This window comes from Cibotium barometz, chromosome 24 (assembly GCF_041138505.1).
Source record: "Cibotium barometz isolate CiBa-2024 chromosome 24, ASM4113850v1, whole genome shotgun sequence".
NCBI lineage: Eukaryota > Viridiplantae > Streptophyta > Polypodiopsida > Cyatheales > Cibotiaceae > Cibotium > Cibotium barometz.
This window is the reverse complement of record NC_141069.1, coordinates 37,259,002-37,281,070: the sequence shown is the minus strand read 5'-3', so window position 1 is coordinate 37,281,070 and position 22,069 is coordinate 37,259,002. Positions and strand designations below refer to the sequence as shown.

The 22,069-nt window shown below is 42.4% G+C and overlaps 1 protein-coding gene across 5 annotated transcripts in view; it reads right to left on the bottom strand.

Annotated features, from left to right (window-relative positions):
• Positions 1-894: 894 nt before the first annotated feature.
• The window catches only part of LOC147625256 (DEAD-box ATP-dependent RNA helicase 12-like), a 26,560-nt gene continuing 5,385 nt past the window's right edge, over positions 895-22,069 (bottom strand). For 4 of the 5 annotated variants that reach the window (XM_086818559.1, XM_086818558.1, XM_086818560.1 and 1 more), the window contains 9 exons: positions 18,116-18,215; positions 17,806-18,040; positions 17,349-17,587; positions 16,992-17,243; positions 16,728-16,908; positions 16,562-16,650; positions 16,372-16,445; positions 1,429-1,808; positions 895-1,331 (listed from right to left, as the gene is read on the bottom strand). In XM_086818559.1, coding sequence (XP_086674685.1) covers positions 1,730-1,808; positions 16,372-16,445; positions 16,562-16,650; positions 16,728-16,908; positions 16,992-17,243; positions 17,349-17,587; positions 17,806-18,040; positions 18,116-18,215 — 1,249 coding nt within the window. In that variant the 3' untranslated portion in view covers positions 895-1,331; positions 1,429-1,729. Of the gene's footprint in view, positions 1,332-1,428; positions 1,809-16,367; positions 16,446-16,561; positions 16,651-16,727; positions 16,909-16,991; positions 17,244-17,348; positions 17,588-17,805; positions 18,041-18,115; positions 18,216-22,069 lie in introns of those variants that run through there. The other variant, XM_086818563.1, reaches the window with a different exon arrangement.

Sequence of the window (22,069 nt, the reverse complement as noted above, 5' to 3'; positions counted from 1 at the left end):
CACTTGAACCCTTTAGGACCGTACAGAGGGTCTTCATGCAAACACCCTCAAGTGCAGGATAATGTGTGCGTGCTTACATCCTTAAAGTCTCAAATCTATCGATCAAGAAACCACAAGATCATAGAGGACCAATTTAACACACGCTTAAACTAGGATCAGACAACTTTAGAGCCACTTTTTTTTTTCCAGAAAAACTTTAGAGCCACTTTCAGTTGGATAAGGGTGTACTTCATTTTCATTTACTCTTATGCAACCCTTTCCTTCAGGACTGAATAGGGCTTGCATTCAGACTTCACACCCTAGAGTGTAGGATAGTATGCAAGAGTTTACATTTCCTTATCCATGAAATCCCAAATCTATCCATCAAGAAACCACAAGCTCATAGAAACGACCTCACAAAATCTCTCCCACAGAATTTTTCTTTGAAAAGCATTGTTGTCTAGAGAGAATTTGAAAGACCTTTCACTGAGCCTTTCAAATTGCACGTTTGACAATCTGTTTCAAAGGCAATCTTTAGAGAAAACTTGACACATACAAATCTTTGCCATGGCGTTAAGATTAAGTTAAATATATCAACCTTTGCAATTGATATAATTGGAGACCACATCAGCCACGAATTCATTAAAAAAACGGCACAGAGTTTCCTTGGAAAAAATCGAGACCATTGTGTATGATACACAGCTAAAGACTGAATCAGAATTCTGATATTTCTTATAGTCTATTCAATTGAGCAAAGCTAAGAAAGCAACACCATCAATATACTTGTAAAAACCTTTTCATGCCTCACCTGACATTTCAGCTATTTTAAGCATGTTTCAAAAGATTGCTTTTACCCAGCTTGTACAGCACTAAGACCTCTCTTTTGAAGCATTTTACCAGTATGAATGAATGCAGTCAAAAGAACATAGCTGATAATTTGTGGATAATAGCAGATACAATCACGCATGTTTGATCTTAACTGATGCGATTCCAACTAGAGCCAAAATAGTTGTCAAGTGACCATTAGAAACAGGCTAAAGGCCCATGGTTGTCACTGAATGCATTAAGGACCCAGCTTGTGCCCATGATTGTTGTATATAACCAGATACGCCCGATCCAACCCAGCATGCATTCTTGATAAAGCTTACAATGTATCCATTAAGAACTCAGGGTTGCTGTTACTTCTTTAGTTTAAGACCCCATCAAAACCAACTTCAAACCCCCGCCCACCCCCCCCCCCCCTTCGCACGGGTAGAAGCTTCACCAAGCCAAAATAGTGACTGCTTCTTACCGGATTCTCCAACATTACAATGTAAGAAGACAACAACTTGTTTGGATCAAGTCTCTCAAACCTGCAAAAAGCCAATGAAGTCTGAAGGCCAGATTGACCTGCAAGTTTTTCAGTTCTCACCAATAAAGTTTTGCACCAGCAGAAGGCCATGTGCTTACCTGTACAAGGGAACCAAGGAAACTCCATGTGCACTATCTGCTGCCGCTGTTTCCGCTACTGCACCTCTAAAACAGTAGTAACTATGATACAAAATAACCCACGAATAAGCAGGCATTCTATTTCCCAAATCCCATATTTTGGGCAACCTTCGGACAACTTTGAATGTAGGAAGACAACGTTGAATGTAGGAACACGAACAAAGCCGGATCAGGTAAGTTCACCACCACTATGACTTGAGTGGACAAACAGCAAATCCAGTATTGTTGCGACACCTTGGTGTATAGACGATTCTCTTAACTACTATCGACAATATATGCCCTGATCTATCTCTCCTGGTATAGATTTGATTTCAGTGCCTAACTCCTGCTCAATTTTGTAGCTGCACAAACACAAAAACATTTTGAGAATTGAGTCGTACTCATCTTGCATGGCCTGCATCCAATGATTATTTTCTTGTGCTTCCTCGTAGAAAACAAGTTTAGAGAAGAGAGAGAAAAACTGTATTTTTCAATATATTGATACGATAACAAAAATATGTCTTTGACTGCATCCTTTGGTCTTCAAAAATGGACTGAATTTTGACTAAAGTACTGGCTATTGACATGTCCCCATCGGGGAATCCTATTCTCTAATGACTGACTAGCTTTGCCACTTCTAGGCTTATGGAAATACCCCTACATACCAGATTGTTGTCGATCAACAAAGATAATCATTCACTTTGTGTAGTGCTGCCCCGACTTCCTCTCCCTCATGCATGTGATCTGGCCGATTGGTATTTGGGTCTAGGCCCTAGGGCTTGCATTCCAAAACCTATTACATACCCTAATCTGATCCTACTTTTGCTAGCAAATCACAAACTAGCGAAGAATCAACCATGTCCACATGCGTGCACGAGACATTCCCTCTTGCTAAGCCTAATGACGGGATTCCAACCTTTTACCTTTGTTTGGATGACTGTCATCATCCCTTTTCTGCACATGGGCTCCAACACTCGTCATCGTTTGACTTTAACTAAAAACGTTGACCATCTTCAATTCCACTCCAAGTCTAATGTTGAAAATTGTGCATTTGATCCACTTTGTCCCTTGCCGACAATCCTTGTTACTTAACACAGCAATGGTCTTCTTTCAAAGGATGATCATGCCTTTGCTCCACCCTTGGAACCGTTCCTCAGAGGCACTGGTATGCCCCTTAGAGCATACGACTCCCAAGCCTACTTTCCTCTGGTTTTTCCTGTTGCCAACCAACCCCATGACTACTACCCAAGTTGTGTTTCTTGCTATGGATTATGAGCTAATGACTACTACCCCATGACTACCTATTGACATTGTCCCCATCTGGGGATCAAACGCTCTAATGACTTACTCGCTATGCTATTTATAGGCTCACAGGAAAACCCCTAGAGCAGCCCAACTGTTGTCAGCCAGCAAGATAATAATTTAATTCATGTAGTAACGCCGACTTTATTATCTACCTGATTTCTATGACTTGGCCAACCGGTATTTGGGCATGGGGGCTTGCCTATCAAAACTTGTTACATATCCTAATCTTGTGGGACAATACACCCAATATCCATGCCCATGCACTCAGGTTAATGGGGGCTCTCAAACCTTTGTATTCACTCATGTAAAAAGCTCAGGAAATCACCAAGAGAACGCGCCTAGAACAAGTGACATAAGGATTGATTCCACAGCATTAAATGAAGCCCACATTGCTGACTTTTGGCCCTAAAATTATGGAGCTGAAATAGGAGATGCTCTAGGCATCACATGAAGTCATAAATGATATCATATGCTTTATACTTAAAGCCTATATAAGAGGCTCTATCCTAATGAAGAAACTCATGAGAGATTATTCCACCATGTTGCACTTCTGTTGTGATTAAGTATTGTCATTGACAGTTTTAATCTCTTGCCCACCAATCTTGTTATAATGGCGGCCCTTATGCTCTTTGATCCTCCTTAAACTCACCAAATCCAACATTTGGCTGGTCTAGCAAATGTATGATTAGGAAAAGATTAAAATCATTAGGATCGTCTCATCATCTTGCATTAGTACCGTTGAGGTTTGTAGGAGGCATTGTGTGTTTATTAGAGGAAGCAAGAGATTAAATCTACATTGTTGCTTCAAGCAATCTGGTGGCTTCTCCTGCATGCAAGCTAGAATAGCAACATGGCAGTGCATCTCTCTCAAGCAACGAAGAGCTTAGCAGCCCGTAAACACAAGACTAAGAAAGAGAGAGCCCACCTTTGCTCTTGGTGCATCTAACTGTGCAGCACACTCAAAATAAGGGAGAGAAGGCATAGCAACGGCAACATCCTACAACGGGTCTCCAAGAGAAACATCGCTAACAAGGACTCAAGGCAACCTCAAATGTACAGTAGTTGCTGTCACCATTTGGCCACCCAATTGGTCCACCCGTGCTTTCTTATTATGTATGTACATTGGACTGGTGTCCATGGCAGTTGTTTATGCCGGGGATTGATGCCACTCATGTGATACTGTAGATTTGGCTTTCCGTTGGGACTTGTGCCTCCGTGTGCATGCCCGGAAATGCTTGGTGGATTGGTGTTCCATTGGGTCTGGTACCTCGTGTACTTGCCTGAAGCACGTCCATTTTGGTATAGTCTCATGAACGGGGATTGTCCATACCAATGCTTCATTGCATAGCATCTTTATGTGCTTGCTTGCAATTGAAATTGAATGTTGTTTTCATGCTTGCTTGACCAATGTGTAGTTCCAAGTAAGGGAACGCCCGCCCGTGAACCGTGCGTGTGAAACTGTCTGCTGACATGGTTGTGTGGCATGTGAATAGGTGGTACGTATTACCCAATCTAGGCTCAAATAGCTCTTAGGACTTGGCCAATATTTATAAGTGAGTGCGTTCCCACTTCATTAAAGTTTGGGCGCCCAAAAGTCACTTATAAATTATGACCGCTTCCAAGTTCACACTCACTGAAGTCCCGAGGCGGAAAAGACTCGATGTCCAAGACCTGATCCTTCCCTTTTACTCATAAATGGACATCTCCCCATGTCCCTTCACCTGATTGGACCCCAATTCACTTATTAAGAGAAAATTCGTGTTTTCTCTTCATGAAGATTTTTGGAGGCTGAAAACTCTATTTTTTCACCATTTCTCTCCATTTCCAAGCTCTCCATAGCTATACCCAACTTGCTAGGGTGTTTTCCAAGCTTCCAAGAGTGTTTCCAAGTGCTAATCACTCTCCTACTCACTCCCAATGACTGAAATTCAGCAAAACAGCTCTCATTTTCGTTGTAATTTCTGGTCTTTTTGCTGAAAACCCTAATTTCAACCTTCCTTTCTCAAGTTGAACCATAGAGGAAGCTTTCCCAAGGTTCCCTTCATCCTCTTGAAGACTTTTGTCGCGAAGAAAGGCGACAAATCAAAGATCTCAACACTCCAAGGACTTCCATCGCAAAGACTTCCGCTGTCATCGACTCTACTTGCTATTGGTAAGCTTTTATGCTTAAATATGGGAGCAAGTACCAGGAGGGAGGAACCGGATTACAAGATCGCATACCCTGTGTAGTGTTCTCTTGTCCTACGTGCTCTCTTGCATATTGTTGCTACCATGTGTTGGTGAAACAATAGAGAGCAGATGGTAAGGAACATGGGCACTTGAGAGAGTAGTGTGCTACATCGACAACCACTTATTTTGCAATACTGTATTCATATGCATTGGTATGGAAATCTGGTCAGAAATGCCCATGACACTATGTACTTGATTCTCCCCAAGATCAATATACTTTATTTAAGGAAGGGGTCGACCGTTCCGGCTCATTGTGTCTCTCTTGTCAATTCAGCAATTTACTTCTTGTATTTTTGAGCGAGTGTCCATCAAATCTTAGTGTATTTAAGTGTATTGATTCGCATTGTGTTCAACCAAGTTACATTGGTATCACAACATACGGTTCGCTTTCACTTCTATCGTGAGAGACGATCACCGTGAACACTAGCTATCTCTACACTTAGAACATTATGGACAGCCATACAATGAATGTTGGAGATGCTAATACAAGAGACAAGGACAATGAAATGCATGCCTCCAATGCTTTACAGGATGAGCAGACTCATGTGGTGCACAATAGGGAACATGAATATGTAGGACAACCGTCCCATGGCAAAGAGAAGATGCAGGAAGAAGAGTCCATAGTCTTGAGGGCTGAACTTACTCGTATGCAGGCTCTTCTCCATGCACAACAAGAAAAATTGAATCTCTACCGCCGCAAGGATCCATTGGTACATGACCGTTTGAAGGCCAAGAAAGCTGAATCTTATATGGATCATGCAATGGCAATGACTGCTCAAGAGTTGCACATGCAAGCAACCGAGGGATGCAGCACGTGCATACTTGGCACATACCAAGGATGCCTATGCAAAAAAGGCAACCATCCCACATGCCTTGGAATCCCCACAAGTGCCCGAACAAGAACTTATGTCTAAGAGGATGAATCTCCATGCTATAGGAGAGGAACAATCAGTGACTTCACGCCATGCAAGAACACCTAATGTAGCCCGTGAAGGATATAATGTTTATGGCAATGGTCAAAATTTATGTCAAATGCCATTGCCGGCTGAAAATGTGCATGCACAACACAAGCAACATGGGCTGCAATTTTCTGTTGGTGCAGGTATTCCGCGTATCTCTCATGCCACTCATGCCTTCGAGTGTACTCGTGAGGGAGAAGTTATGGCTGAAAATGTATCAATGCATGTTGAGGGACCAGCCATGCCTCATGCTTACAGGGCACATGTATCTATGCCTTATGCATCACCTTTTGGTCCAAAAATGATACCCAATGGACAAACATGGGGGAAAACATGTTGAGATGTACACACATGCATCAAAGTCTCGTGACTTCAAAGCCAGAGACAAATCTGTGAAGTTTGACACATATCATGGGAAATATGATGCATCAAAGACACTTGCTTTTATTGCCCAGTTTGATATTGCTTTTAGTGATGAGGATTTCATTCAAAAATCCATGATCCAGCATGTAAGCATGTTCATGAGAGACACTGCTGCCCATTGGTGGCTCACGGAGAAGCTCTCACCGAATCCTGTTAGATCATGGGAAGAGTTCAAGAAAAGGTTCTATGCTCAATTCTTGCCTCCCAATGCATTGAATGAGATAACAATGAAGTGGGATTGGGTAGAGCAAAATGAGAAAAAATCGATAAATGCATATGCACAAAAGTTTTGGAAAGTGCTCTTGGACGTGTCTCCGTTTATGCATGTCACCGAGACGGAAAGGAAGAGAAGATTTCAATCGGAATTACAACCCGTGTACAAAGAGGGACTACAAATGTATCCTGGTCATACCTTACACCAATTAATCGCCACCGCCACCGAACAATTGGAACTCAAATTGAGTCGATCCAATAAGACTAAACCCTCATTTCAAGGCAAAGAGAGGGCTGTCCAAAACCTGCAAAATGATGGACAGTCACCTAAAAAGAACCAAAACCAAGATAAAAATGGTCCAAAGGCTCAAAATAACACTACCAAGAAGCGTCCCTTCAAACTGAGAGATTATGGTCTCACTCCGGAACAAAAAAAGCAATATATAAGTGAGGGAAAATGCTTTACTTGTGGTAGCACCGAGCATATTGCAAAGGCATGCCCAAACAAGAAGAAGCGTGAATGCAAACGCATCAAAGCCTAATGTGCACATGATTCCGGGTGTGCAGGGTAACACTTCACATGATAGCAAAGATAGGGTCGTATGTAAAGCTTGGGAACAGCTCAAAGATCAACCCGCTTTGTTCATGTTTGATGATTGTGCATCTGAAAATTTCATATCCAGCTGCTTTGGGTATTGAAGTGGAGGACACGGGTCCTCAAATTGAAGCAGGGGCTGCCTTTGTTGGTAGAGAAGTGCAGGTCAAGCCTATTTTTGGCAAGTTGCGCATACACATTCAAGGCTATGTGGATCATGAGGATTTTCTTGTGGCGCCTTTGAATGGCTGTGATGTATTGCTTGGAAAGCCTTGGCATACACGTATTGATCCGTGCAAGGCTTACAAGACCAACAGGATCACCTTCATGCATAAAGGCCGAGAGCACTTGATTTTTGTACGAGATCATGTTGAGGAAAATAATGTACATGTAAACACTCTTAGTAATGATAGGCCGAAATTTTTACAAGAGCACAATGATTGTTTTGCTGATGAGTTACCAAATGAGTTACCACCTGTACGACCAGAAGATCATCGCATTGATCTTATGCCGGGTAGCTCACCACCTAATAGGCCAGCCTATCGTGTAAGAGCATCCCAAAAAGAGGAGATCGTGAAGCAAGTGAATGAGCTTCTTGAGAAGGGTTTGGTTCAACCAAGCTCTTCCCCATATTGTTCACCCGTCCTCTTGGTTCAAAAGAAGGATGGATCCTTTCGTATGTGTGTGGCTTATAGAGCTTTGAATAAGTTTACCATCAAGAATCGGTTTCCGATTCCACGCATAGACGACATCCGTGACAAGTTGGATGGATCGACATGGTTTAGCCGAATTGATCTCAAGAGTGGATATCATCAAGTGCATGTAGTGTCTGAAGATGTACACAAAACTGCTTTCAGGATAGCATTTGGACTTTATGAGTATCTTGTTATGCCTTTTGGTTCTTACAAATGCCCTGGCTACATTCAACAGAATGATGGATAGCATATTCCATGGATACAAGAAATTTACAGGTGTCTTCTTTGATGACATCCTAGTCTTCTCGAAGACCGAAGAAGAGCATAAAGCTCATTTGGCTATTGTTTTTGAAGAGCTTCATAAGCAGAAACTCTTCATAAATGCAAAGAAGAGTGAGTTCTTCTTGTCAGAGATACATTATCTTGGGCATATTGTGTCTAAAGATGGAGTGCAGATGGATCCTGCAAAGATTGATGCAATTCAGAACTGGCCCGAATTGAGGTCGGTGCATGAGATCCGTAGTTTTCTTGGATTATGCTCTTACTACCGCAGGTTCATTCGACACTTTGCATGGATTGCTTCTCCTTTACATGATTTGACAAAGAAGAAGGCCGTGTTCAAATGGACTAATGTAGAGAGAGATGCATTCCTCAAATTGAAAGATGCAACTACTCATGGTCCAGTGTTGATCATTCCGGATTTGCAATAGCCTTTTGTGTGGAATGTGATGCATCTGGAAATTACATAGGAGCTGTCCTTAATCAAGAGGGACATGCCGTGCCTTATGAGAGTCATAGATTGCATGAGAAAGAGCTCTTGGCTGTCATTCATGCACTTACTATATGGAAACATTACCTTCTTCGGGTTGATTTCACTGTGAAGACAGATCACTAGAGTTTGAAGTATTTTCTTACTCAAACTAAGTTGTCAGAGAAACCTATGAGGATGGCCAATTTCCTCTCTATGTTTCATTTTCAAATCTTTCACACCCCGAGAAAGAAGAATGTAGTGGCCGATGCATTGTCACGAAAGCCGTATGTAGCAACTATCTCGGTTGCCTCTCATGGAGACTTGTCTACCATGCATGATTTGTATCATACGGATGCTGATTTTGCCATTATTTGGACTGATTTGATGGCTGGTCATGCACATGCCTCATATGTGATCAAAGAGGGTTATCTCATGAAAGATAATTGCCTATGTGTGGTGTGTGACATGAGGCAAAAGGTTTTGGATGAGTGCCATGCTCCTCCATATGCTGGTCATAGAGGCATAATGCCTACTACGCACATGATTGAGCAGTATTTCTTTTGGCCAGGTATGCAAAAGGACATAGAGGCACATGTACGTGCATGTATCACCTGTCAAAAAGTCAAATTTGATAGGCAAAAGGTACCAGGTTTGCTTCAGCCATTACCTATTCCCACGCAGCCATGGAAAAGTATTACAATGGATTTCATTCTGGACTTGCCACGTACCCAACAGGGTAATGATGCAATTTGGACAATTGTGGACAGGTTTAGCAAGCAAGCTCATTTCTTGCCGGTCAAAAAGACCATCAAAGCTGAGCATATGGTTAAAATATATCTTGCACAAGTGTTCAAACATCATGGAATGCCGAAGTCCATTGTGGGGAATAGAGATCCAAGACTACAAGTCTCTTTTGGCGGGCCTTATTTGATAATATGGACACCAAATTGGACTTCTCATCAGCTTATCACCCTCAAACGGATGGGTAAAGTGAGGCTGCAAATTCAACTGTGTTGGATCTCTTGAAATGTTATGTGGCGGATCAGAAGTCTTCTTGGGAGAAGTACTTACCGCTTGTGAAATTTGCATATAACAACTTAGTGCATGCATCTACGGAAAAGGTCTCATTTGACATTGTTTATGGTAAGGTGGTTTTGCCACCCATCCTTCGCACAAAGGATGAGATATTTGTAGCTGATGAGTACGTAAGAGACTTGGATATTGCTTTTACTCAGGTGCGGACTGCCATTGCAAGGTTCACAAGACAAGCATAAAAAGACTGCCAACAAGCATAGAAGGCAATTGAATGTTGAAGAGAATGATTGGGTATTGCTGAAATTTGAGAAAGCAAGACTTGCAAAGAGGCCTGGCAAAGAGGATGCATATCCTAAGCTTGCAACCAGGTACTATGGGCCTTTTCGAGTGATCAAGAAGATCAATGAAGTGGCTTTCAGATTGGCATTACCTAGTCATTGACACATACACAATGCTTTTCATGTGAGTCTCCTTCGCAAGTATGTAGGACCGGAGCCCAGTGAAATTGTCATTGAGGATCCACCAGAAGTGGATGACTTTAGGAGATCTTGCAGCCAGAGCAAATTGTGTATCACAAGAAACGCAAGCTTACTGCAGACAAAGTTGTGAGACGTTACCTTGTGAAGTTTAAGAACTATCTTCCCATTGATGCTAAATGGGTAGATGAAGAGTTCTTCAGAGATTGCCCGCATGTGCTTCAGACATATTTGGATGCTTTTCAGTTACGGACAACTGTTTAGAAGCCGGGCGGGATATCACCATTTGGCCACCCAATTGGTCCACCGATGCTTTCTTATTATGTATGTACATTGGATTGGTGTCCATGAGAATTGTTTATGCTGGGGATTGATGCCACTCGTGTGATACTGTAAACTTGGCTTTCCGTTGGGACTTGTGCCTCCGTGTACATGCCCGGAAATGCTTGGTGGATTGGTGTTCCATTGGGTCTGGTACCTCGTGTACTTGCCTGGAGCATGTCTATTTTGGTATAGTCTCATGAACGGGGATTGTCCATACCAATGCTGCATTGCATAGCATCTTTATGTGCTTGCTTGCAATTGAAATTGAATGTTGTTTTCATGCTTGCTTGATCAATGTGTAGTTCCGGATAAGGGGACGCCCGCCCGTGAACCGTGCGTGTGAAACTGTCTGCTGACATGGTTGTGTGGCATGTGAACAGGTGGTAAGTATTACCCAATCTAGGCTCAAATAGCTCTTAGGACTTAGCCAATATTTATAAGTGAGTGCATTCCCACTTCATTAAAGTTTGGGCGCCCAAAAGTCACTTATAAATTATGACCACTTTCAAGTTCACACTCACTAAAGTCCCGAGGCGAACAAGACTCAATGTCCAGGACCTGATCCTCCCCTTTTACTCATAAATAGGCACCTGATTGGACCCAAATTCACTTACTTATCAAGAGAAAATTCGTGGTCTCTTCATGAAGATTTTTGGAGGCTGAAAACTCTGTTTTTCCATCATTTCTCTCCATTTCCAAGCTCTCCATAGCCATACCCAACTTACTAGGGTGTTTTCCAAGCTTCCAAGAGTGTTTCTAAGTGCTAATCACTCTCCTACTCACTCCCAATGACTGAAATTCAGCAAAACAGCTCATTTTCGCTGTAATTTTTGGTCTTTTTGCTGAAACTCCTAATTTCAACCTTCCTTTCTCAAGTTGAACCGTAGAAAAAGCTTTCTTCCTTCTTCAAAACTGGTGCATGTTGAATCTTCCTTACTTGAGGAAGAGAAGAAGATAAAGCAAAGGTAGAGACACTACTTCAAGGCGAGGCCCTTTTCCAGAAAGGTGAAGGGATCCTTCAAAGGATCACAGAAGGGGCCCAACTAAGACTTTCCAAAGAAATCCTATGACTTTAACATCTAATCATGTTGAGAAGGATTATTTTTTTTATACAAGGCTCAAAAATCCTACCTTGCAGCAAGTGACATTTCAAATGAAGATGAAGAACATAAGGAGGAGACCTCAACTATGGCTAGCTTTGTTGAAACAAATTGGGCTTTTTGAGTAGCCCAAGGTCATTGGAGCTAAATGCTTCGTAACCCCAACTGCTCAGCTAGCATGCTAGACACCACTCATCTTATCCACCTCAATGGATTTGGAGAGAAAAATTGAAAACTCACTTAATGACTCCTCCTTGTCCTCAAAAAATTGGAATGGACTCCAAGATGGGTTCTTATTCTAGCACATGCATCTCGAGCAACAAGGCCTCCTCCAAAACACCTCCTTTTTCTCATGAGCTCCTCCAACCTTGGAAGTGCTAATGCTCTCGGTGGGCTGCTTCACAACCCTAGGTTATTCCACCTTGGCCTTTGCCAATGATGCCATAATCTTTCTCCATTCTATCATCAGTTTGTTGATCATAGGCTTGGTAAATTCTCGAAGCTCTACTTGACGTGCTTCTTCCTCGTGTCATAGGCCGTCCTCTTCCCCGACCTTTCACATCTGGTTGATCAAGGCTATACTCTCCTTTTAACTAGCGTATCTCGTCTCGAAGTTATTCGATCTCTTCTTGCCTTCACTGAGACCCCTCCTTGCTATCTCCTCCCCTCGCCAATGCCTTTCTTTCATGTCTTCAAAGCTCTCTATTGGTGTCAACATCTCTACCTAAACGCCATGTTCTATACACATGTACTTGCCGCAAACCCCTTGTCAACCAAAAGATTTTGGTTCTTGCTTTCCCCACTCTAATCAAGGAAAAACAAATAAGCGCCATGTGCTTCGAAATAAGGTGCAGCTCAATTCTCATTTTTTACATTATGAAACTCGAAGAAATGGCCTTACGATCGATCCTTTTCCATTCCCTAAAATGGACCCAATCTCAAGGTGTGCAAAAAAACACTCCTTTGTGGTCAAGGACTAGGCAATGGTTTCATCCTTGCATGATGGAGAAAGGGGGGGTGTCGCCAATTGGCTCAGACGACAAGGCTGCATAAACTCAGATATATAATTGGTATTCTTATGAAAGCCGCATATACGCATATAAACACTACCCTATTATCTGCCCCATCCGTCCACAAACTGCCCGACCCCCTTAGAGACGCCCTTCTGATGTGTGTTGCTACAATGGATGACCACCTATTGTGTGAAATCTTGCAACCTGAACAAGGCTGCGTTTTTGTTGAATCCCACCACCCTTCTAATGTGTTTCGGTGTTGTGGATGGCCGCCTATTGTGTGGTGTCTTCAGCCTAAATAGGGTTGCATTTTTTCAAACTTGGCCATGGGCATGAATTCCATATTTGGCTAATTATCTATCTGAGTTCCAACTTTCGATACACTTCATGTAACAAAAATCAGCAATTACATCATTAACGCACGTCTTAATCATCAATCTTCCGCTACGCACATAGCAAAATGGTAATCAACGACTTGGAGGTTTTAGGTCGACATGGATGTAATTTCTGAATTGGAAGAGATAGTCACGTGCACACCGTCTATACTACAATGCCACGTGGACATTCTAGTAGTCAATAGACTCAAAACAACTTTTGGGATGGACACTACATTTTGTGAGCCCTTGTCCAAGGACACATCGCCAATCTTCATCTAGGTCTCCGATCAAATCATTGGTGCAAATCCACACTTATCAAATAACCCACTTGCAAACATATGTTTCCTGGACTTACTAGTGCCTCAAGTTGCATGCTTGGAATAATCATCAAAGTCATATAGAGTTTAAATGTTCACATGTGTGAAAGCCTTAATTCATAAGGTCACTTGCAATGTGAAAAAAGACCTATTGAGCATTTGAGGTAGGCAAACCCATGGATGCCCATTTGGGTGCCCAAACTCCAAGCAAAAGAGCCTTTGGAATGGCCAACAAAAAGGTGGCCCAATAAAGCGAAAAGGCCCAAGGGTAAATCTGTCCAATATCATGGTTCACGTAGTCAACATGATCAACCAAAAGAGGACTGACAACTTTTCACTCTCGTGCCGATCAGAGATTATGATCTCTAGAACCAATCCAAGTCCAACTAAAGCTTTGAGAAAATGCAGCTACACAAGCCCTAGATCCTCCCAACTCGTGTGCAATGGAGGCCCTTGGGTTGGTGGTTGGGACCTAGCACCATGTGCTTCCTATTCTCTCTCTTCCATACTCTCTTCCAAATCAACAAGTTAAGCACGCCTTAATTTATCATTGAAATGTTACTCTCACACTTTATATGACATTGGTAGGCTTTAAACCATAGGTAGTTCTAAAATTTTCTCGTGGATGGTTTATTGTGCTCTCGGTAAAAACCCATGAGAAGCATCCCATTTGAACATAGTGGATGGGCTTAGTGCGCTCTGATAGACTCATTGAGCCAAAGGAACACATTACCTTGGAAGTTCACTCTACCATGGAGGGAGAACCTCCAAAACTCTGTTCCTCCACAGTAAGTACCTCTACCCCAAGCAATCCTATAATAGATCCCTCATGACGATTTTGTTATCCCTTATGCAACAAACCCAAGCACTCATGCAACATCTATTGAATCCACTGAAGGTCCGGAGGAGGTTATACATCAAAGGGCGATAGAGCCCAAAGGCCATCACGAAAAGCAAAACGAAAAGAAAACATGTCCTCTAGTGCGACCTCGCGAGCAAAGCATTTGGCAAAATAACCCAAAGATAAAAGAAAACCAAAAAAGTACATAGTAGGGAAACACACCTGTGGTGACTATGATACGATCACTCATCAAGGAGATTGCAACCATTCTTAAACAATGTCAACCGCCATCAACTTTCATATCATGTACTCTTCTCGAGAAGATCTAGTTTAGAAAGTATGATGGTAAAAATGGATACTAATGTTTTACATTCTTGATTGCATCAATTTTCTTCTTATTTTATTGTCGTGTGTCACCCCAATACAAAAAAGGTCATGCTTTCCGCTATGGTTCTTACAAGGGATGCTAGCCTTTGGTGGCATGATTGGTCGAGTCCCCAATCGAATAGTTTTTCTAACAAAGCTACTTATGAGTGGTCTAGTTTTGAGAGGAGACTGTGCAAATAGGGTCATCCAGTTATGACTCCAATTACAGAAGCCTCACAAGAAACGCTTACGCACTCTCTTGTATGGCTTGGACACACAAATCCGGTGGGATGTCCTAAGTCTTTCTCCTCCGACACTGGCCACTGCAGCAGCTTACCTAGAACATAGAGATGAAGGACAATCATGGCAAACCCAAGACTACCCAAGGTTTTGTGACCAAACCTACTCAAAATGGAAGTAATAAAACACCAAACCAAGGGTCATCCCAAACCCCATCTCAATCCAACAGAGCCAATGATTCCAAGCCCAAGGGGGCTCAACCTAAGTTGACTCCAAATCAAAAGATTAGTCATGGCATACCAAGAGGGAAATCCAAGCAGAGGTGGTACTATATCAAAAAGATAACCGGTGTTCTTTAACTGCACTCGGGGCATCCCAAACATCAAGCATGGCTCTACAGTCTCAATAGTTCAACCTCCCAGTAGCTCAAGATCCGTCAACTCTCACCATAGATACCATTATCAGCCAACAGTAGAAAACAAAGCAAGTTCCAGGGCTACCCAAGGGTCTGTGACCAAACCCGCTCAAAATGGAAGTAATAAAACACCAAACCAAAGGTCTTCCGAGGAAAGAAACCCATCTCAATCCAAATGAGCCAATGATTCCAAACCCAAGGAGGCTCAACCTAACTTGACTCCGGATCAAAAGATTAGTATGGCATAACACAGAAACTGGCCCAAGCAAAGGTGGCACTATATCAAAAAGATAACCGGTGTTTCCTTTGCCACTCTAGGGCATTCCAAACACCAATGCCCTAAGAAGCAAGCTGCTCTTGCAAGTAAGAGCTGCCTCTAGAGTCTTAATAGTTCAGCCATCAAACTCCTTAAGATCCCTTGACTCTCTCTGTAGATACCAATATCAGCCAAGAGTTGAAAACTAAGCAAGTTGGGGTGTCTTTCCACCGAATTGAACCTATCAAAAGGGTGCCCAAAATCAACTTTTCACAACCGTAACTATACTCTCCTAATCAAGCACACGTCACAAGGATGCCAAAAAAGAAAAATACTTTGCCAGAACCCAAGGCTTTGATGCCAAATGTAGGACTTAGGGTGCTGTGAGAATGTGAATAGTAAGAAGAATTGCACGCACAAGCGACTACTCTAAACTTGTATCATATACAACCGAAGACTGTATACTAAATGCCTGAAGTACAGAAGGTGATTAGCACTAATCTCATCCAAAGTTCCAAAAGGAATATAAGTAAGTGCTGTCTGGATCCATCTTCCTGCTCTTCAAGGTCGCCTGTAGAACATTTCTGCTAGCAGGAAGGAAGGAAAGAACGATGATGAAAGTGAGGAGGGCTGAAGCGCCTCTTTATAGACCCTCACGATACAGGCCCACCAGCTTATTGCTGATCGGCCTGCTGCCCGACCTGCCACTTCCTCTGGACAACCTGCCTGGTCCTGTCTCTGGTGCCCATTTGGTCCTGTCTGACCTGGCAATATGTGGGTGTGTCAAACCCCCCAGGCCGCTGTCAACAGATGCTTCAGACAGCAACAACAGTCAAGTGATGTTTTGCAAACAGATCCCCTGCCCATGGAAAGGGGAGGTTTCACCTCATGGCCAAGAAGATCTCCACAGTCCAACCCAATGGGCAGGAGATCTGTATGTAGAAATCCTAATTCATTCTGTAATCCAGATCAAAAATCAAGAACCAGACACTTACAAGTGAAAACGATCTTCGTATGTTATGAGGTTTACAGCCAACCCGAGATGGCCGAACCTTCCAGAACGGCCTACCTGCAGCAATCTCAGGCATCCAAATTAATAGACCTTGAAAAAATCTCATAGCCAAAAAAAAAAAAAAAGCTGGAGGCAACACTTGCGTGTAACAGAGAACTGAAAACTACCCTTACCCTGTGTAAGTAAGTCTCAGAGTTCTTAGGAAAGTCAAAATTGATGACAACATTCACAGCTTGAATGTCAATACCTCGAGTAAACACATCTGAAAGTATAAAAGCAGCAGTCAAACATCCCATCAAAAGAAACTATTCTGAAAGACCTCGGGAGGTATATAACTACCTGAACACACAAGGTTTCGGCATGCACCATTTCTGAAGTCATGAAAGACCTTGTTCCTGTGTGATTGCACCATCTTTGCATGAATGTAGAAGCACGAGTATCCTAGCTCAGTTATCTTCTTCGCAAGAAGTTCCACACGGTATACTGAGTTGCAAAAGATTATTGACTGATTGATTTGTAACTGCAGAAAGCAGCAGCCAACATGCTCAAAACAAGACTCCGGCTGACCCCTCACGCAGGCAGAAAAGGGTTACAGAAGCTTACTTTTGAGAAAAGTGTGTTCAGACAATGGACTTTTTGTCTCTCTTCTACAAATGCATAGTACTGAGTTATACCCTTCAGGGTCAGCTCATCCATCAAGTTGATTATGTAGGGCTTTTGCAAAAACTTGTCCTTGAAAGATTTCACGGTGACAGGAAATGTTGCCGAGAAGAGCAAAACCTGCCTGCTCGGAGGTAGGAAGGATATCACTTGAATGATAGCAGGCAGGGACTCTGGAGATAAAAGCTTGTCTGCCTGTTGCATTACAAACACTGTGCATGAAAACACGGAGAACAGCTAAATACCCTAAAAGTATTACGATTGCACAGATACAGTCGACCCTCCAAAAGCAGTAATTACCTCATCCATTACCAGCATTACACAGCCTCTCAGCTTACAAACACCTTTATTGGCTAAATCCAGAACCCGCCCAGGTGTACCAACAAGTATGTGGACTGGCTGATACAATCTCATGATGTCATCTTTCAGGCTAGTACCTCCAGTTGTAACCATGACTTCAATTTTCAAGTATTTGGCAAGCTCTTTGCAGACTTGCGATGTTTGGAAAGCCAACTCTCTTGTGGGAACCAGTATGAGGGCTGCAGAGCATCAGATAAGGGCACATTATGAGGCTTAGTAGCTGTCAAGTGCACAGTTTTAGAAGGCCAGCTGCAACAAATAATTTTCAGCTGGGAAAAATGGGGGGCATCCCCCATCTCTAGTGGATAGGAGACGTGTTGCATCCAAACCGCCCAACATCTGATAAGACATGTACAGTCCTCTCTAACTACAATACATCATGGGTTGAAATACAAACCTTGAATATAATTCTTGCTCGGATCTGTCTTTTCAATGACAGGGATACAGAAGGCAGCAGTCTTCCCAGTCCCATTCTTTGCCCTTGCCAGGATATCACTTCCTGTCAATGCAATCGGTATGCTTTCTTCTTGGATTGGTGAAGGTCTTTCAAAGCCTTTTTCAAATATCCCCATGAGCAGTTCCTTTTTTAGAAAATAATCTTCAAATTCGTTCCCTTTTGTTGCTGTCACATCCTAGCATGGAAAATAACAAAATCTTTCAGTTGTGCTCCTTCAACAGGTTTTGAAGAAAAGAGGAATAAATGGTACCTCAGTTTTGTATCGAGTATCAGGTGGAGGTCGTTTGATTTGTGACTTCCAATCTTGGCTACCAAGAGTTGCAAGTGAGGAACCTACTGGAGCATTTGTCCTGATCACAACGCCACATATCAGCCAGTGCCGCCACTTACATTGACGAATCAAAAACTTCTTGATTGAAAATTCCTTTGTCAATGCATAATCTAATGAAGCAGATGGTTTCATTAATCAGATCCTCTACATGAAGGGCTTACACTAGTGCAAGAACGACTCGACAACAAGATTTGCATCAGATTTTGATGTATGAAGGATCAAGGCCATTAAATTGAGGGCTCTAGAAGGGAATCCTTGTGCATCATAGCCATTATGGCAGTATGATGTTGCATCCTATGCTTTGAGTAACCAAAGGAAAAAGCTAGGAGTAACAAAACCCACAAAGTGATCAAAACCCACAAAGTGAACAAACCAACAAAGTGTTTGGCAATTATAGACTCTTGATCCATGAAAACTCAACTTTTGTTTAAATTTACTACGCATGCAACACATGCTATCGTAATCAAGATGCCTAGATGCTTCAGCCAAACGAAGTCCAAAAAAGGGGACATTCACAAAAGATGATGGGAAGCTTTGGTATTTCACGTCATGTAATAGCTAGTTGGTCGACTTCCAAGTCTACTATTGCATGATTCTAGCTACTTTGAAATGCATGGCTGAGACACAAATTGATGCCTCTGAGTACTACTTGCATAGCATAAATCACCCTTTAAATATTTCATTATTTGTCCACACCCTTAGCAATAAAAACCTATTTCATTATTTGTCCACACCCTTAGCAATAAAAACCCACAATTCTCAGTGGGATGCTATGGGTTGAAACCACACTTTTGAAAGTCAATTGTTTGATCACTATTTGAACTTGCATGTCACTTCAATCCCTTTGCCCTTGGTATTCAATTACAACACTCTTGCTAGCTTCAATTGCCTAACAAAAATGCTACCTTGCCATTCACACCAAACTAGTCATGCAGGGGCTGTTGTTAGGCATTCCGGCTGCCCGTTTCCACTCACCGGATTTTCACATCGGTTGCTTGGCGCCCATCGTGACGTGTTCGTCTGGCTTGACCTGCTGACGTGGCAAACAGGTCGACTGTTGTGAGGACCGCTGTTTTCACACCATATGTGCAATGATGACACAGAGAAGAAGAGATGAGTTTTCAAATAGCTAAAAATTGGAGGACTGGTTTTTAGGGCTTCAAGTCTGTTTTTCCCTTCAAGGCTGATCGATTTGGTTCACCAATTCCGGACCAGCACCTAATTACTGCTGAAACAATTTGAAGCATGGATTTGCAGCTGTTTCACTGGTCTACATGCTTCCTATGAAGGTTTCCACCTATTGAAGACCACCAAAGATGATCGTGAATAGCTAAAAATTGATCGACATACTGGTTTTTAGGGCTTTAAGTCTTTTTTCTTCTTCTTCTTCTGGGCTGATCGATTTGGCTCACCAATTCTGGATTAGTGCCTGATCACTGCTGACACAATTTGAAGCATGGATTTGCAGCTGTTTCATTGGTTGACAGGCTTCAAATGAATGTTTTCCACCTTTTGGAGACCATCGAAGGTGATCATGCATGCTTAATTATGCCATGAACCATGTGACTGCATGCAACCTGCAGGACATGCATGGAATTGCTGTAAGGTTGCGTGTACATGCATGTGTCATGCGGCTGCATTTACATGCATGGATTTGCATGTGCCACCAGGAAGGTTGCAAGTGTCTACATGCCAACACGCACACTTGGCATGTGTCAAATGGGCAGTTGGATATGCCTAGATGTGTTGGCATGCCATAAATAGACTATGCCCATGCCATGTGGGAAGTGTATGAGCTATGTAGCCACCATGTTGAGTTCTAATGTGAAATGGGGGATGCATGTTACTTTTGTTTGCCACTTTGAGTTGAATTCTTGTTTCAAAGCTTCTATGGTGTGATTGTGCTTGGGACAAATGTAGATTCTACCATGAACACCCACCGCTCAAACCTTCTCTCTCTCCTTGAACTAGGACCCCCATTCCACACAGTTCTCATTTGCAAGAAATCTCCTCCTAAGAGTGCTTTACTCTCTTCTTATCAAGTGGTCAACTTGCTTATCTAGCTTAATTGGTCCCCTTCCATACCTCATTTGCAAGAAATCTCCCACCAAGAGTGCTTTACTCTCTTCTCATCAGCAGGTCGACCTGCATATGCAACTTCCATGGGCACCTCATTTTCCCTCTTCCTATGATTCACTTGGCTTCCCACAAATTGGCCCTCACCATTGAATTTCTCTATGACAAATGAGGTGGTCATGATTTGCAATGAAATGGGAAAGTCTTAGCAAAGGAAAGATTCTAATGCCAATGTCTAGTCCCTTACAATAGAGATTAATGTAAAGACAAGTGAAATGAAACTTGATTAATCACCCAAAACCGGGATTTCTAAGGTGGATGAAAGCTGCAATCAATCACCAAGCAACCTTGCTTGCAGCAATTGGCAGCTCTCTTTATCACAGATTGATTGCCCAAATCTTCCCCTAATTTCAGCACGTTGATTGCCACTTCTATAAGCTTTTTCAAGTACAACATATTCAAAGCATAGTTATTGTAAATGGCAGACACAACGCCCCTATATGCACAAAACAGCATTTCGCCTTTGCTTGCAACCCGAAATGCGTTTTTGTTGGGAAAATGTTTCCTAGCAAGGAAAAAGAAGAAGAAAAGTGTGGGGGGAAAGCAAGGGAAAGCAAGGAAAACCTTGCCCCAATAACACCTAATGTTTCCCCTTCAAAACTCCCAATTTCAGGGCAATAATAGTTTCCCGTATGCTCCTTTTTCTCACCAATCTCCTTTTCCCCAATCTTCAATCACATACTCCCCCTAAATTCTTATATCACCATGTGTTTCTTCTCTCCTTATTTCACATCTCCCTTACTAATGTGGCATTTGCATGTTTTTGTTTCCATTCCTATTTCTACTCTCGTTTTTCATACCCATGATTTAAAGGCCATCGCCAATTGACAACAAGGGCAACAAGCTGAGCAGCCCTCTATGCAACAAAATGATCAACATGCCCAAGGCCTCTATGTGGTAACAAGGATGCAAGGGCCAATTAACGCTGAATTGCTTGCTCAATGATTTACATGGAAAACATAATCTGTCTTTTTTTCCCATAATAGAAGATATATTACCAAAATTACTTTACAAATGGCCACATGGCCACCATGTGGTGTGCCAGATTTCCTTCACTAATTTCTCCGAACCACAGGTGTTGCTCAGAGTATCCTCACCCAATATATAGCCGTGTCATTCTCCACCAAATGAGCTAACCGCAAGAAATTGCCACCATAGTAGCCCCTTTATATAACCTATGTGAGCTATAATACCCACTTTTGCGTCAAATATAACGGCATTCCTAGTTAACCACATATACCACAAACCTGTTCACTTGGAAAAATGAAAGAAATTCTAAGTTATCCGGCCCCTTCGAAACCTTGCCAAGAATCCAATCTTAAACCTTTATAGGTCTATCTATCAACAGAATCCATATGCGAAAAAGAAAATTCCACATCTTCTTTTCCCCCGAACATGAAATGAAAAGATACAAGTATGTTTCCAAGCATGTAGTACAAAATACACAATTACCAAAAGCAATCCATCGCTTTCGCAACTGGTCTCCCAATGGTAAGCCTCCAACTAGCATGCGCCATAAGAACATGTCATGTGCATCACAGATGCCATGGACATTCTCAAGGCTAGATCCAGAAGAGGCAAACAGATAAAGACCATGAACCAGTAGAAGATAGGTAGAACCAGAATATAGGAGCTTCAGGTGTAGCATCTGAGGTGGACATGGAGCAGGACTTGGAGCAAGGCATGGAAGATGCAATCGGCCGGTTCCAGAAAGGACTGTCGGCTGACCCCAGCAGG